The 18,046-nt window shown below is 39.5% G+C and overlaps 1 protein-coding gene across 3 annotated transcripts in view; it reads left to right on the forward strand.

Moving 5' to 3' along the window:
- The first annotated feature begins 2,174 nt into the window (after positions 1-2,174).
- The window catches only part of DNER (delta/notch like EGF repeat containing), a 116,009-nt gene continuing 100,137 nt past the window's right edge, over positions 2,175-18,046 (forward strand). For all 3 annotated transcript variants that reach the window (XM_039557016.1, XM_039557017.1, XM_039557018.1), the window contains exon 1: positions 2,175-2,549. In XM_039557016.1, coding sequence (XP_039412950.1) covers positions 2,307-2,549 — 243 coding nt within the window. In that variant the 5' untranslated portion in view covers positions 2,175-2,306. The remainder of the gene's footprint in view (positions 2,550-18,046) is intronic.

Genomic DNA, 18,046 nt, shown 5'->3' on the forward strand with positions numbered 1-18,046 from the left:
GATGAGCACTTCTCCATCAAAATAAATAGTTAAGCTGTAATGTAGCTTATCTAAGTTACACTAATAGGCTATTAGACTGGTAATACAATTCAAATCCTAGCAAGTGTAAATGAGGGAGACATCTTGAATCCTTATTGAATACTAAGATTAGGAATTTGTTATAGAAAGCTGACTATAAAATTATTGAAACTATGCATATTGGAACATTAATATGCATAAAAAGAAACAGCATTTCAAAAAATCACTAGCTAATTAGGCAAGCATAATATTTTCTGTTGTAAGGTTAAATATTTCCATATAAAATAATGCAAACATTGCTTATATATTCTGTAAAAAGCTAAGAAAATTGTGATGTAGGGATGTACAATCTGACTCAGAGCACTGTGGTATGTCCTGCTTGGTTGGCTGCATTAGTTGGCTAGCTTACTTTTAAAGTTGTTCTTTTCTGCAAATACCAGGCTACTCCACCAACAGAATTCATTGTCTAGTGTAGCTGTCAGTCCTGAAACCATATTTTCCAGTGCTTATCTAAAATGTCTTACTCCTAAAAAACCTCAGCTATAGACCAGAATTATCGAACCCTTTGGAGGTACAGGAACAATTGGAAAATATGGTCACTACATAACTGACTGTTAGCCATCCTCTTTGTTAGGAAGAGCAGACAGCGGCTCAACACAATTAGCATGTGCCAGGAGCCGAGCTTGAGCAGAAAGATGTGTCAGGTTAGAGAGAACATTTTTTCAGATTGTCTGGTTTTGATGATTTGTTCTATAAAATTTTTAGAGAACTGGCTAAAGCTTGTTATTAACAAGTATCTTCGACAGCCTGTGTGGAAGGGTGAAGTCCTACGAGACTGGAAAAGGACAAACCTTATTGAGAAGGAGGACAGAGAGAATTACAGGCCTGCTGCTTTAACAGCAAATCCCAGAGCAGCTCACCTGGGATATAGACAAGTTATTTCAGAGCACTTGGAGGATAACAGGGAGACAAGTAGCAGCCTCTGTGGACTTACCAAGAACAAATCCTGTCAAATGTAAATGGAGCCGGTTCGAGCGAAGCGGTCACTACAGCGCCCGGGCCGCAGCCGGCGCGGAGGCAGCAGAGGGAGCCGGAGCGGCACCGAACGCGCTGCGAGGAGGGGAACAGGGCTGGGGGGGATGGAGGAGCAGAGACAGAATGCGGGGACAGAATATCGTGGTCAAGCTGCTAGAGACCCTGACGAATTTTCAGTTCAATTAGCATCACAAGTTATTTCTGCTCCCGACAGAGCTGTCGGCCATACGTGAAGTGTGAAAGCTTAGGAAAATTGTAGCTAGGAATACTCCTGTACCCTGCGAGAGGGATGTGAGAAGACGTTAGTTACAAGAAATTAAAATACTTCACTTTTGAAGAAGCAAATGAATAGAAGGTCAAAGAACAGGGGTTATCTTCCTGCTCTCTGTTAGCTGACTTACAGCTCTCGTATCTTAGTTCTAGTTAAAAGGTAGTAAAAAAATCCCCAGAAAACTGGAAAAACATAAATCGATTTTTTAAAATCTGCCGTAGATAACCTCAATGAAGAAAACACACAGGTTCTTTGCAGTATGAGAAATAATAGGATTAATGTTTATGCTTTTCATCTGACCCTGCTTCGGTCTCAATAGAATTTAAAAGTAATTATTAGAGAATTAAGCTTGTGCAACAGTAAATAAGCAGCAAACGGTGAGTTGATCCTACGAAGGTGTCCCTTCCCTTAGGTATCTGCCTAAGCCAGGGCAGCGCTCGGTCCCGCAGGGCGCCTCTGCATCGTCACTGCCTGGGCAGCCCTGGAATGCCCGTCCAGCAGCTCAGTAACGCACTGCTCCCCTTTTAAACCAGCGGGTCGGGGGCGCAGCGCCGGTCCCCGTGCACCGGCAGCTCCGTGCAGCCCGGCCGCCGCCGCCCCGCCCGGAAAGGTGGGGCTGGTGCGCAGCACGGTCCGCTCCGCCCGGGCTCAGCCTGACCCGGCGGGACGGGGCAGGGGCACGGGCAGGGGCACGGGGAGCCGCAGCCGCAGCCGCAGCCCCGACCCCGCCGTCCCGGCCCGGCCCGTCCCCACCCCGCCCCTCAGCCCGTCCCCCTGGGCCCGTGCGCTGCGGGCGGGCGGCGCCCCCTGGCGGCCACGCGGCGGCGGCTCCGCCCCTCCCCGGCCCCGCCCGCCCGTTGCCCGGGGAACGCGGGCCGGGAGCAGCAGGGTGGCCGCTGCCTCCATCGCTCCATCCCTCCTTCCTTCCCTCCCTGCCGGCGCCAGCAGCGGAGCGGCGCCTGCACCCGCACGCCCCGCCGCCATGCCCCGAGCCGTCCCGCTCCTGCTGCTGCTGCTGCTCGCCCTGGCCCAGCGCCGCGCCTGCCTTCCCGCGCCGGCCAGCGCCGCGCCCCCCGGCCGGGACCCCTGCCTCAGCCAGCCCTGCCGCAACAACGGCACCTGCTCGCCGCTGCCGCCGCCCCGCCGCCTCCAGCTGATCCTGCCCCAGCCCCCGGCTGGCTACAGCTGCACCTGCCCCGCGGGAGTCACCGGCGACTCCTGCCAGGTAATGGACGCGCCTCAGCGTCGCCCGCCCGCCGCGCGTCCTTGTGCCTGACCCTGCCCTTGGGTGTCCCCGCGCTCTGCGGGACAGAGCGAATATCCCCCCCCCGCTCCCGCCGCGCCCCTGCCCCGTCCGCGGGCGGCTCTGCCCGCTCTGCCCCGCTCCGCATCCCGCCCTTCCCGCTGCCTTGCGCCGGCCCTGCCGCCCCGGCCGGTCCCGGTTCCTGGCGGGCTGTGTCGCGTCCTCCCCGCCCGGTGCGGCCGCTGGTTCCGCGCGGGGCCGCCGCCGGCTCCGTTCCCGGCCGCCGCGAGCACCCGGGGCTGCGGTGGCCCCGGCGCTTCCCGGGCTTCCCGAGGGGCTGCTGGCCCTGCGGGCTGCGACCCGCGCCGCGGGCTGGCTCCCGAGCCGGGAGCCGCTACTCCAGGCGTCAGACGGAGCGGCGGCGGGCTAGGGGCTCGTCGGGGTGAAGGAGGATGGGGCTGAGCTCAGCCGGTGCCTCCCAGGTTAATGTCAGTACTTCAGCCCCCCCCGCTGCCCAGACCTTGCAGGTTATTTAGCACTGACTTACTGGAAGGTGAAAAGGATGGTCCTTGGAAGCGGATGCTCTATTGTATTGAATGCTAATCCTCAAATCGTGTCTCCAGTGGTCATTTTCATAGGCTAGGAGTGCTCGCTCTCACGTTTCGGGTGCCTTTTGAATTCTAAAAGATCGGAGCGCTTGGAGTAGGGATAATGATCTAAAATACAGAGAGCCAGTAAGCAGTATCTCTCTAATGTGCTTGGTCATATTGGGACCTAATGTGATAACATAATTGAATTCAATTATTGTAACGTGAAATAGTAATAGTAACGTGAAATAGTAAGAGGGGTTTTTTTTGTCTCTAACACTAAGGATGGCAATCTTTGTTATCATGTTAAGAAATTCACAAACACTCAATTTTCTCTATCTCCAGATAAGGAAAAGCAGGTGCAGGTACACAGAGGTTTGTTTCCTGCATGTGTATATGCCTGGGTACTTTCTGTGACAGTGGTGTACAAAAGGCTCTGTGGATTGACGACCATTGCTTTGTCAGTGCTCTTGCTTGTAAGTGCTTTTGACATAGAAGCAAATGACTTCAAGTAATTTCAGTCTGTTTTTTAGGCTTTATTTTCTCGTTCCTTTGTCATGTAGTATCTGAACTATACTGCTGAATAGATGAAAGGGATAATACGTTTACTGAAGACTTAATATGTAGTCGAGTGTAAGAGTCATTGTAAAGTAGGAGCGCTATGCACAGAATTCTCTGCTTGCCGTCAAATGCCTCAGCTGGTTCAATGTAACAATGAAAGTGAAAATATTTACACTAATGAGATTCTGTAAAATCAGAGAGATGAAAGTGGATTAAATAGATTTCTCTTTGTCTAATTTTAGATCTTCTCTTAGGAGTTTACTATGTTTCTATCTCTACAAAGAGAGAAAGAGAGCGCTGTGTGTTTGCTTCTGCACGTTGCTGTTAGACTTAAGTGTCTGCGATCCATGACTGAAAGATTAATGACCCTTTTGAAGACCTAGTAAAATGTAACACTTGCTGCCATCACACCTTCTGTGAAGTGTTGTGCCTGGGGATCTGGGTTTAATTGTTTTTGTAATAAAAGACATAGGCAATGTTTTCATAGCTGTTATGCATTTTATTACCTAGTAACAGGAGGCTTATGGTGTTACACATTTTGTTTCTTTTTATAAAATACTGAGTAATGACCCTTGCAAGGAATACGGATAATGAAATGAGTGCCAGTTCTAGCTATCATGTCAGCAGTTAAAGTGTGGACACAAGGTAGTTCTGAAAAGTTTATATGGTTTTGAAATGTAACTTTAACTGGAGACCAGGCAGGGTTTTTTAAAGGTGTAATATAAACACAGTACACCCATCTTTGAGGTTTTGCTTATTTTATTAAAATAGGGAATAAATATATGTTGTACAAATGCATTCCTTCCTCTGTTGCTCTTGTCATTCAGATACCTCAGAGCTTAAACAGATGCCTAATGGCTTAAACTTCTACAAAGAAAGATCATGTTTTCTAACTCAGTGACAATAAATAACTGTAATGATTTAAAAATAACTGTAGGGATTTTTTTCATGTACCTTTACAGGTTATGAGAAAGCCTGATTTAGCCAATAGCTATCACTGGGGTATATCTAAATACTGGTTTTTGTCTTAATGCTGAAGTTGTTACTGAACAGTTGGATTATAGAGGGAAATGCCAAGAGGGGAAGAAAGGATAGGAATTATTGTCTTTAAATACTCAGATCATGGAAAGTAAATTTGGATTTTTGGAATTTATGGTGGAGCTGGAGTTCTTTGGGAACTCCCCTAAAAAGATAGAATTACTTTCATGTTGCTTCTGGTAGTGAAGACAACATTTCAATGATTCTGCTCAGATGTGTCGAGATTTTAGAATGAAGACAAAATGTTGTCAATGTGCCTGTGAGTCAGCTGGGCATGGTGAAGTTGATAATGTAGAAAGATTGCTGAGAGTCAAACCTGGAGATTGCACATCAATTTTACCCCTGAAGATTTTACTGTAACTCGTGTTGATGGCATCTGTGGATGCTGGTGCTGACATGGGAAAAGAATAAAACTGACATCACATACACATGGGATACTTCTAGAAGTCCAGAGCTTTCCTATCACCAAGTGGCGTATTTTACTTAGGCAAACCAATTCCATGATTTCATGTTATAATTGCTTTAGTATCTCATTATTTATTTAACCACAGAAATTACAGGTCCTTCTAGTACATCCATCCTATGAATTATGCATTTGTATATATCTCACATTTTTTATAGTTTGAATATACTTTGCTTTGCAAAGTTCAGGCTTGTTTTGTTACGGATTGTCTGGTCCCCCATTGTGGGACATTGCTCTAATTTACCTCCATTTTTTTTCATGGTTTTGAATTTTTTCCCTCTTCTCTTGACAGAGATTGTACAAACATTACCAATTTATTTAATTGTACAAAATTATAGTGAATTCCACTGTCTTTTTTCTGTGGGAATTTGAAATTGGCCATTTCTCAGGTTTACACTGAGAGAATTTGATGAAATAAAGTCAAATGACGAGATAGTAATGGTCCATTAACTTCATAATCCCTACATTTTTTATTTGTTTTACTTTTAAAAGCAATTTTCATTTCTAATGACTAAAGTAATGACTACTCTGTTATTTTTAATGATGTGTAGAATCCAATAAAATAGTTTTTCTTTACCAGGAAAGTTATATGCAAAAATTAATTCGTGTTAGTGCCTCATGAAATAATTTTAGAGACATAAGGTACAAAATAACTAGTTGGGAAATGAAAAAACTTCATGATCAACTTGGTAATTTGCTTAAAGATACAGAATTGGAATTTAGCTAATTGCATTGAATTGCATGATGTTTATTTGATCCCATGCTAGTGCTGATTTCATTAAAAGGCTATCACATGAAGAAATACTAAATTATTAATGTATTTTAAAATACTGTCATACATGCTTTGTTTTAGTTGCTTGTCTTGCTTTTTTAAATTTTTTTTCCCTCTCTTTTGGTTGATAATTTTCTCTTGTTCTTTTACTTTGCTGCTTTTTCGTATGTTTTTAGTTATTTTATAGGTTGTGTCAGTGATCAAAACTAGAAAACAAATAGTGTCCAAGCATACTGAAGCAGCACTCTGACTTTGCAGCAGTTCTCTTCTATCCAGTCTGATTAGTGATGACTGAATGTTCCACTTCTGAGCATGATGTGGTAGCCACTGGTGCAATGCATTTTTGAGTTAGTGTTCCAGTTATTATTTTAGTAGCAAAGAGATCTCTTTGGTCTTGGGGAGGATTTGTTGTGTTTACTCTAATTATTGTATTTCCACACCTAGAACAGAAAATATTTTTTAGATGTAATTGTGGACATCTTGTTTAAAATGGAATTCTAGAAGGATGTAGCCTGAATTTAAAAAAGTTAAGGAAGGAACTGATATTATAAAAACTGGATGGTAGATTAAATTTTTGTTCTTAGAATTATTTTCATAATTTTCAAAGTTATTTTTTATTTGCCCTCCTGAATTTTTGCCTGATTGTTCTTCATTCCCTCCCTGTACCTTTAAATGCCAGCTGAATTTATTCTTGTCTTTGATCATAGTATTTGAACGTTTGTAGACTTTACTGCAGTGATTTCAGGGGGTTTTTGTCCTTTAACCCCTGCTTTTGTATTTTCATCTTGTGTTGGGTTTTCGCTTCTTTTTTCTTTGAATTTATTTTTGGTCTCAATAGACTTCTAGTAATGTGGTGGTTAATGCTGAATGCAGAAATCCAGAGTTAGCAAACAGCTGCAGGAAGAAGGATTGCTGTTTCTTGACTCACTGGTCTAATACTTCAGCGTGAGCAGTATGAATTTCATTGGCCAGGTTATTTCAGGTTGCACTGGACAATGCTGTGTAAAAGGACATCCTTTAATCTAAACTGCTAAATCACCTTGGTGTCAGTATCCTGATTAATTCCTCACATGATTCTGTTTTCTATTAAGTGCTGACATCCCTTCTGAAAGGTCTATCCTTAAATTCATAATGAATTCTCTAGTACATTTAAAATGCTATTTTTCCCATTTCATTAATGAGGGGTATATACTTAGATTATGTGGCTATTGTGATTTGACCATTCTGTTTGCTCTTTTACCTTTAATAACAGTAACATGTAGAGTTAGCAGATGCCCTTGAATTTTCTTTTATTTAGATGTAGTTTAGCCTCAGTTTTGAGATACCATGTTGTTTCCTGCTGACTAGCTCTGCTCACTCTTGCAGTACTTTCAAGATGCAGAATTTAAATATTTGCACTGATGAATATCCTATGTGTGAGAAGAGGCTGTGAGGGTTCAGTTTGTTTTCTTTGGAGGTGACTAAGGGGGATCCAAGTGCCATTCTCAGCCACCTAATGGGTGGTCATAGAGAACATGGAGCAGAATTTTTCCCAGATGTGATCAGTGAAAGGAGGAGAGGGGACACACACGTTATAGTGGCGAAGTCTCAGTTAAAGCTAAGGAAAAAATTCCTTGCAATGATGGTGGTCAAACCCTGGAATAGGCATTTAGAACAGTTGTAGGACCTTCATCCTTGGAGATTCTGGGCTTGAGTGGCCAAAACCCCAAGCACCTTGGCCTGAGCAGGGGTAGGAGCAGAGAACTCCCTCAGGTTCCTTCCAGTCTAAACCATTCTGTATATACACACCCCTGTATTATTTTTCCCCCATTAGAGTTTGCATTTGCCTTTTACTCGTCCTGATCTTGCCTTCCCTTTGCTGGGCATTTGAATTATTTCCCTGTTGTTATATATGTCTGTTTTCTGTCAAGTCTAGACTATACCTGGATGCTGACAAACTTTGTGCTGTGCAAGCAGGACTCCCAAGATAGCAATATTACTGTTAGATATCTGAAAAATATTTTGTATGAATTTCAGGACACTGAGTTTGTATCTCCTTTAGTCACAAATGACTATATTCACATTTCAGTCATTGTTGAGGTTTTTTTCAATTTACAATTGTGTGTCACATGGAACTTACTGGTATAACTTGTTTTCTGTGAGTTCTTGTGGTCCAAGTGCAGTGTTGTTCAGGTACCTCATGAACTCTGATCTCCAGGGGAGCTGATGAAGTTCTGCATTGTGGCAATGTGTGGTTTCAAATAGCACAGAATAAATTAATGTGAAAACAAGTTTCTCCACCCAATTTATTTTAGCTGTTATAACATCTGTTTCCTCTTAGTGTAGTAGAAATGTATTTCTAGTCAAAAATTTAAGCTTTTCAAATTAGCATCTTGCCTGGAAGCATATCATGTGAAAATACGTGAGGAAGAGACTATTCAGCAGTTTTCTAAGCAGTGAATAAAGAATCGTGCTGTGATTTTTGCCATGGGATCTAGAAAAATTTGTTGTAAATATCTGTAGAATAAAACTGGAATAATGTAATAAGCCAAACTGTCTCAGTTATATAAGAGGTTGTTGTTTGGGTATCATTTGCACACTGACCTTTGTGAATCTTTGTATCGTCTTTTCCAGTATCTAAAAATGCTCTCTTTAAATTTGTTAAAAGTTGTTCTTTTTAAAGGCTAGTCAGGTCATTACATAGTGCAAACTATTTGGTTCTGAAAAATTCTGATATATAAATGAAAGTTTCCTGTGATGGTTTTCAGTAATTTTTTGTGATTAACGATTGCAAAAAGCTGGATCAGGTGTAAAGTAACTGAGTGATAGTAGAAGATGTGCTATGCTAAGATGCTTCAGCTTTTCATACGATGTATTTTATTTCAGTTTATGCTCTTCGATCCAAGAGAATCACTTTGCAATGATATCTGCTTAAAAACCATCACCATTTTACTTTCCTTTGAAATAATCTAACTTGATGTTGTCACGTGTATATTATGTAGCTCTGGAAATGATCTTTAGTGGAGCAGGTTCCCAATGCAAGTGGAGTTGTATGACTTGGTTCAGTGTTACTGGAGGTAGGATTGCTGCCCTCCTTTTGGGGGCTCTCAGAATCTTGTACATGTTGCCCTTCTGAGAAGCACTTGTTTGAGATCAGTAATTTCGTAAGTGGCATTTAGCAGTATCTCACTTGATCATAGGGTCCTGAGTCTAGAAATCCTAGAAGATGATGAATTAAAATTAAAATTCTGTTTTAATAGGCAGATATGGGTCTGCTGAAAACAGTGTCGGCTTGACCATGAACACAGGTTGGTTTTTGGTTTTGCAGGTGCTTTTGGCGCTCTCACAGCTCACTCTGTTCTTGTTAAATATCAAACCCCTGTGATATTTTGTGCTACATTTGTGCTCCAATTAATCCCGCAGTTTAATTGCATGGAAAAAATAACTTTGCTAGCTTTCATTTTCTGTCTTTCAATTTAATTGCATTCCCCTGTTGTATGTTTTCCCGTTTATAAATGAGTTATTCCACTCTTCCCTCTGTGTGTGTATAGTGAATATTTTTCTTTTTGCAATGTTGTTTCTGAACTGAATAAATTCAGTTAATGATATTCCTGTTGTTTGTTGGTTAATCTAAATATAAAGTTTTTGTACAATGCTAAATCCTGGTTTTATGTATGCTGAGAGGTTACCTGTTCTCTTGACAACTGCATTAGAGGGAAAGCTTCGATAATATTAATAATTTTTTTAATATACTCTTGGTTGATGTGGTAAGCTGAGCTCAGCCACGTGCCTACTGGTATGGTGATCCCCAAATGAAAGGATCCAAATTTCCAGTGCACCTGTATCATTTCAAAAGCGCTTTTTTTGGCAAAAGTAGGGATAACTGCATTAAAATATCTTAGTGGCATTTAAGTCAAAATCCGAAAGTAAAAGCAGTTTAGTATGTGCATTTGACACCGTAGAGCATTGTTTATTAAAAGTCTTGAATTGGCTATTAAGGAAAAAAGGTAGTCTTATTCAAGTTTTTGTTTCTGTATAGTTTTCCCAATTTCTATGTTACTGGAATAAAGTAAACTCCAAAATAAATGTCCTCTGGAGTGAAGCTTGTCATTTGTCAATATGAATTCACAAAACATAAACTGTAATTGTATTATTAGGAAGAAGATCTAAAACTGTGATTCAGTTGTAATTTTCCAAAAATTTTGTAAGAAGGGAAAGGCTCATCAAAATAAACATTGAAAAAGTAATGTTTTCTTGATAAGAGAACTTCTTCCTTTTTCCATTGGCTGTGTCTAATCTCTTACAAAGACGCACTCGTGTACTCAAAAGCTCATTTGTGTGCTGCATATGGAGCCTATTTGAGTTCAGCAGTACATATCACTGCCCTATATTATTTTTCAAGTTCACCTTGATTTGCTTTACAATACAGGCTGTGACAATTACAATGTATTTTTAGTATTATAGTCTGGTGTAAACCTGAAAATGTAGCTGTAAATTTTATAGAAAGGTCTGGAAGTGATACATAGTGAGTAGGAATGGGAATATCAGGATTTGGTGCTTGCAATTCTCACTGCCTTGCTGAGTCACACTGGGCAAAAACTCATAGAACCTTTTACTTACATTTCTTCCCTATAAATTCAGTTAATCTTGGGTGTTCAAAAGGTTAATTTGTGAATACATATGAGGGCTCTAAAAATGCTGAGTGAGAAGCACTTTGTAAGAAAGCATAGTATTGAAATGCCAGATTCTGAATTACACATTAGTGATCCTATCAGGATATATTTAAATTGTAATGAAAAAAACCTTCTTGTTAAAGAAAAAAATTAACCACTTGGACTATTTTTATGTCTGGCAAATATTCAGTCTAGCAGTTTACAGATTAATTTAGTTTCATAATGTTCTTTCCCACTGGAAACAGGGCAATATATCAATGACCAGTATTTCAAAGACTTCTGTAGCAATGGTGTTTGTGAACAAGGTGCTCTTGAATAAGGTAAGAACTGAATTCAAATTGACTGTGAAAGTAGGGTTGTTTTACTGAGATAAGGTCACTGAATGTTAATGATTTTGAGAACTTTGTTGTACCTTATGTATTAGTTGCAACAGCAACTGTATTGTCAGTTTGAGAAGACTTTAGGGTAGCTGTAAGAACAATAGCTGTAAAAAAAGTTACAAGATATGGTTCCTTTTCTTTCCAACAAGCCTCTCTTTGAGCCTAGGTAGCCCTTATCTGGTCCTTTGTGCTGGATCTAATAAAGCTGAAGCTTGTTGGCAAGTGTACAAGAGAAGGAATAACTTCAGTCAACCATGCATATTCTGAATTAACTCTGATTCTTTGGGATGAAGACCCATATGTTTTGGTGAGTGTATGTGGTATAATCTTCACTGAGCCTGAGTGTTCAACATGCAATTTAAAGATGTGCAGATAATGTCACAAGAGAGCAGAAGCTGTTCTAGAATGTTGTTCCCTTCTATGAACAAATAGTACTTGGTTCCCTGAAATCAAGTTGAGGTAACTTTATTTACAAGATAGAGAAGGCAGAAATAGGTATCAGCCCGAGAAAGATTAGTAAATATGGAAAGATTTGAATAATCTGGGATGGACTACTTGTTCACTTTCATACAGAGGCAAACAGGAAGAGTCTGAAGGTAATCTTGAGACAAAGACAATCCTTGAAAAAACCAACATCAATGAGACAGTTAAATTCTTCTGGGCATCAGCTATTAATCAAATCACGTGGCTAAGGAAAATAAATGGACAATTTTTTGTAATTTTCCAGACTTGGTACATTGCTGTGATCTGCCTTTGAAATATATATTAGTTGTGTTTGTCCATAAGGACAGTAACTATCTCCAAGAACCACATGACAATTCTTAGGTTTCTTATTCAGCCTTGATGATTTGTGCTTTGAATTCAGCAAGCCTGTAAAAATTCATGCAAATTTCATTTATATCTTTGCTTTAAAGGTGATGCATGGTTTCTTCTGCTGAAGAAATTAAGAAAATTGTTAAATACCTTTATCAAAATCAAGTTAGTGAACGAATTTCTGCAATGGCTAACCAAAACACATTTTTCAGGTTTCATACACACCTAGCAGTCTATTAATAACTTCTGATTGACTGTATATTTCTACTTCTATTGTAATCTAATTTTCAGGCAAATTTAGCCGGTTTTCAGGCATACTGAACATTAAACAGAAGAAAAAGGCTGTGTAAAGGTCTAATAATAGTTTATGAGCTAAATGCCTTTTGTGTTGAGATTTCTAATTCTCCTGTCTGGTGGCAAGAGAGTTTTCTGGCACTTACTGCAACTATGGAACACCAAGATTTTGTTCTTGTATATGGGGATCTGAGAAACTTTCTCATTTGAGAATGTCTTTGAATTTCAGGGAGTTGGGTTTCATGGGGTTTACTGACATAGGCAGGGTCTGTGAGATCAGATACTTGATTAATTCTTTTTAAGGCTACAGTGTATGGTGCGATGATGGCATATGTGACAACTGAAGAAAATTGTGTTGAGTCCCCTGGGAAATTAACATGTTTAATTGAAGGAAGGACAAATTGACTTAATTTACATAATTGTAATAGACTCTAATGTTAAAATTTGTCTAACTATTGCCTTTTAAAAGCAATGGAAAGGTACTGAGTTGATGTTATAGAAATTCTTGATAATCTTTTAGAGGGTGTGTGGGGACCTGGCTTGTACAGGGGATTCTAAAAATGTAGAACATCTTTAGAGGGCTGCTTGGGACTTGACTATGATACCACTTAAAGCTGATGTAAATTCATAATCATTTCTACGTCTATGAAAATAATAAATGGAAGTTTGGAAGTAGTTATTTCAGTAATGATTTGAGCTTTGGTTTCTTGGAATGTCCCAAAGAAATTCTCTAAGGTGAAAGAATGCAGGAACAAGGTCAGCTGTGCCACTTGATTCCAAAACACCTTTCTCCCCAGTTAAACATCTTCCCCTGCAAACATAGAATTTCAACTCTTTCTTCAGGTGAGTGAGAAAGGATGGATCAATAGATACAGTGGTTCTGCCTTTTCACAAAAGCCTGCTTAAGCACAGCATGATAGATCTATCAGTTACAGTTTGCTCTCTGATTATCAAGTCCTGCTGGCAGTAGCGTGTAGCAAGCTAGGGTATGGCCCCAAACTTCTCTGTGTTTGGTTTAGGAACGTGGAGGCTTTTCTGTTAGTGTAACATATTAGTGATTTAACCATATTTTATGTTTACATGCAACATAATGTAAATCATATACTAATCAATTGAAGGATACTCTGGAATGACAGCCGTGCTAACAAACCTTAGTATGTGACATACAGCAAACGCAAGTGCAGCATCTTAGTTATTTTTGCATGGTGTATGTGCTTTTCACTTTGTAATCAGTACTGCAGCATTTTCCAACTTCAGATTTCTAGTTCTGAGGACATTTTTCTTTTCCAAGATACATTTACATCCAGCTGTATTGTGAGATTTTCTATGCTCTTTGCCTATGGTGTGGAAGTTCATCCCACTTGGAGGTGGGACCTTTGCTGCCAGCGGCTATTGAACTCTGAGAGCTCCTGGCTGGCAGAGGCTCTTCCAGGCTTCTTGGCAGTAAGCAGGGCAGTTCTGTGAAGCTGAAGTTCTGTGAAATCTTGAGAATTTCAAGTTACCCTGGCAGTCTTATGGCTTTGAAATTCTCTTCTCTGAGAGTGGGGCTGCAGCTGAGGGCTTCAAGGGGCAGCATTCCCTGATCTTGGAGCAGAGCCATTAGTGCTGCAGTTGGGAGGGAAAGTGTCTGTCAGAAACACATCTGTGATTTGGCCTCCTCTGATCAGAAGTGCCAGCACAAAATTCATTTTAATCAATGAACCGTCATTTTCTGATAACCCCTATGTTCAGCTAGAAGTTTCTACCACTTGTGGTGTCTAGAGAGAAAAGTTCCTGAGTATTTAATGGTATATTGATTTAGATATTAACCTTGCCATTACCTAATCTAATTTTGGAGATAACTGTAAAACTGTTGAGTACCAGTTGTTGATCTGCACAGTTTATTTTTCTCCGTCTTTTTAAAATAACAGAGATGAGGTTTTCAGTTTTTCAAGGGAATTGTAAAGGTGTTGGGTTGATTGCTGATCAGGCTAAGCTGATAAAACTTGTATCCCTCATTTTAGAAGAATTTGCTTTCTTTCTAAAGACAATAATGTCAAACCCAGAGGGAAGAAAAGTTGATGCAGGGATGTTTCAGTGCAGAAACTAATTTGCAGTCATTTCACTGCAATTATGGATGAGTAGAATAATAAATCATTCATAGTCCCTTTAAACCCTGTCAAGTAAGTGGGATGAAGATGAGTACGGAATACGATGTTGTGTGTTTGCATTTCTTTGGCTAAGACATGAAATACAGGCAGCATTGGGGGAAAAAAAGGACAAAAGTTAAACCTTATTATCACTTTTAAGCTTGTATAATAGATAAGCTGAAATATTTGCTATAGATATTCATAATAGAATGAGGAAATCAATACATTCAGGCTTAATCACAAAGCAGTTGTGTCTGTGCTCTGGACTGTTACAGAAGCTGTGGTTTCATGTGCAAAATATGCTCTGAGCAGGGGAAGTTTGCATTGCTGCATCAGCTCGTTTGGAAAGGGAGAGCTGGGCTGGGGCCCTGGTCCGACATCCACAGCAGTGCTGCTCCTGAACCACAAAGCTGTCCTTGCCTTTGACCTTCACAGGGTTTGGAATACTTTTGAGGATGCTAGCTAGAGGAGTGAATATATACTTCAAACGGCCATTAGAAGGCAATCTATTTGAAATATTTTCTATGTATGTTTTCCTGGTTTTCCTCTACCTTTATCAGAATAACATCTGTTCTATTCCCAGTTTGTTTGATGCTTAGGCATCTGTTCACTGCAGTTGCAGGAATGTAATTTCTGTAGCTTCTGTTGCTGTCTTTTAACTGTGAGTTGAATAAATAAAGTTAGCTTCCAAAAATAGTTTTTATTTTCTTCTTAGACGAAGAGGATTTAGATGCTGAAAAAGTCTGATAGCTTCTTTTCTTGCTTGACTTGCATTTCAATGGCATTGTGGGATTTTCATTTCAGTACTGACAGTTCTTTAGGTATAAGTAAAAGGGTAGTTGGTTTGAATTTTCTGTGTCTCAGCTAGGTGAATTCACATAATATATCAGAGAATTTGACTGTTGGCCTTTCATTTGGCACCTGCCTGTATTCCAGGTCTGAATAAATGCATTAATGATGCTGCATAGTGTTCCAGGTGTCCTTAGCACTCTCACAGGTATGAAAGGATTATGAATTTCTCTGGTCCTATTACAATGTTACATACCATTGTTCAGGTGGATACAGCAACCCAAATGAGTTTTAGCCATCTGTATGGATTTTCGAATTTTGCTTCCTCTTAGACCAGCATTATTCTTTAATACAAAACCAGACATGGTTAGATATCTGCCATAGGATTTCATACAAATAGAAATATTAAGAACTAATTTTTGGCATCAAGGTATGAATTGGGATATACAAGAAGCAGATAATTTAGAAAAAAAAATAGTTTTCACTGCTGATGAGTTTCCAAATATAATAATCATATTTATTCTTTTTTTTTTTTGGTAGCAAATCTGATTTTCATTTCCATAGTGAATGCTAGAGAACTAACTAGAGTGATCCAGTTAGTTTGCATTTACTCCTATTATACAAATTATGGACTTATCATAGGTAAAATATTTTTGCTCAGCAGCAGTAACCTCAGCAGTGACTTATGAGCTAGAAATATTGTCTACATTTTTAGTTCTGAAAAATTTGGTAAAACTTGCTCAGTGCTTGACAAATTTAGCAGATTTCTCTGTTTTTGACTATCTTCTTAACCCTGGCTTTCACTTAGGACTTATTTAGGTCTTAGCTTTTTTAGATCTCATTTCCGCTTCAGCCAATAACTAACGTGGAGGTCACATGCCTTTTTGCTGAGGTCATATTGCATAGTCATCTACATCAACTTGGAAGTGTGAGTGGATTGCATCTCTTCTTATTCCAGGCTGAATGAGAGGATTCTTCTAGAATATGTTGGGTGTCAGTTTTTATAGTTCTTCACTGCCGGTAATTTTTGGTTTTATTGATAATATTGAGTTTCTGAGGGACTAAGTCCTTCAATGAGGTTTTCCAGTTGTAATTAAAGTTCCATAATTGTTTTACTATTTCTGTTTATTCTGGAAAGGTGCTCCCGGAGCAAGTAAATGGCTCCTATCACTAGATTAGCTGAGAATGGGAATTGTACTTGAAAATCCTATGAAGCACAGAGGCATCATTCTGAACAAATTTGTTTTCAATATTTTACTATAAAATGAAAAATGCTTTGTGGAAAATCAGATGGCGAAAGAACTCTTATTAGCATTGCAATTCATCTTCTTGTTTTGTTTCAACTAACTAGACCATATAACAGCTTTCTTATTTTTCTACACTTGTGATAACTCAGTGCAGATTGATAGTGTAAGTAAAATCTGAGATTCCATTTTTGTATGGGATTTGGAATAGATTTAGAATAATCTATTGTTGAAGCTGTGTAACAATAACTTCTTCCTAGCAACATTTGAAATATTTATCTGCAATGATGCATTTGAGCTGAACAGTTGAATTGGACTCCCATCATTAATGTATGTATGCAAATATACCCAATGGTGTGGCAAGTGTGGTTTAATTTTTTCACAGTGGATTGTGGTGCTTCTGACAGTCTAAAGAAGCTCATTTTTTCAGGTACTCTTAAATGGCTTGAATTGGGCAGTGCAGCTCAGAGGCCTTGCTCTGAAAACCTCAGTCATCTGCTGTGCTGTATAGATGTGGTAAGCACAGTTTGTTCTAGGTGCCCTTGGGTTTATGCCTTTTTTAGATGTTTTTTTAATGTTTTCATTGTGTATCGCTATAGGGTGAGTTCTCTGTTGGATTCTATGTGAAGATAAAAGATTTTATATGATTCAAGATGAGATGAATGAAGAAAGAAAGAAATAAGAATCTGTTTTGCAGGCATATTTAAATTCCTAATTAAAGACTGTTTCCATTGCACTCAGCTGATTGTGGATTGGATCAATAGACTGCAATAGTGATCAATATCTGCAAGACCACATTATTGGTCAATTCAGATAAAATAGTTCTGGCTACAAATAATTAATAGATGTAAGAAAAAAATCCTGTCCTCACCCTGATTATTCTTCCTTGTCTCCTGCCTGATCTGTTAACGTTGTTTTTTGATCTAAAGGTTTGAAAACTTGGTATTGCAAGGCTTGATTTATAATCTGCCGCTGGAAAATTTCTCACAATTTTCTTCAACATCAAAAGTTTCTGTATCTCTATAATGTTAGAAAAATATATGCTCACATTTCACTTTGGAAATCTCTTGATCTTATAAGAAAAATACAGAGACCTTCAGACCACAAAATGGACTCTTTATTTTTCATTCCAAATACTGCGAACTTTCTTGTACAATTTAACAATATGGTGACCTTTTGGACCTTATATAGGTCTTCTTCAGAGCTGATAGATACGGTAGTTTTTTTACCGCTGATACTAATTTGCTTTCCTTATTGTCCATATCAGATTTATTCTAGAAGTTTTTTAGTAAATCATCCAGCAATCTGGTGGATTTTTGATGCTATGCTTAGTTGTGCCAAAGTCTTAATTTGGTCTCTCTTTGTATTTAGGCCTTCATTTGGTCCCCCTTTTATTTTCACTTTTACCAGTTTATCTTGTCACAGGATGTTATTCTAGTGAATTGTTTGTTTAGTTTGTCTTAATTTCTGTAGAGTGGTTTTGTGTCCCTGAAAGTGTTCCCTTGTGTGGACTATAACCTTATGGAATTCTCAGTAATGTTTAAAGCTCATCTCATTATGATGAAATATTTTCACTCTGTAGTAATAAGCACACCAAATGCAAATTCTATTTTTCACTTTATTGCAGGTTTTTGCTTGTGCACCTGTGACAATGCAAAGGTCTGCTTTCTTCTACTAACTTCCTCCTTTCCATGTATGTATTTGGGAAGTTCTGTACAGAAGGGCTGAAGCTGGAGTGGAACAGCTTTGGACAAAAT

Source organism: Corvus cornix, chromosome 9 (genome assembly GCF_000738735.6).
Source record: "Corvus cornix cornix isolate S_Up_H32 chromosome 9, ASM73873v5, whole genome shotgun sequence".
NCBI lineage: Eukaryota > Metazoa > Chordata > Aves > Passeriformes > Corvidae > Corvus > Corvus cornix.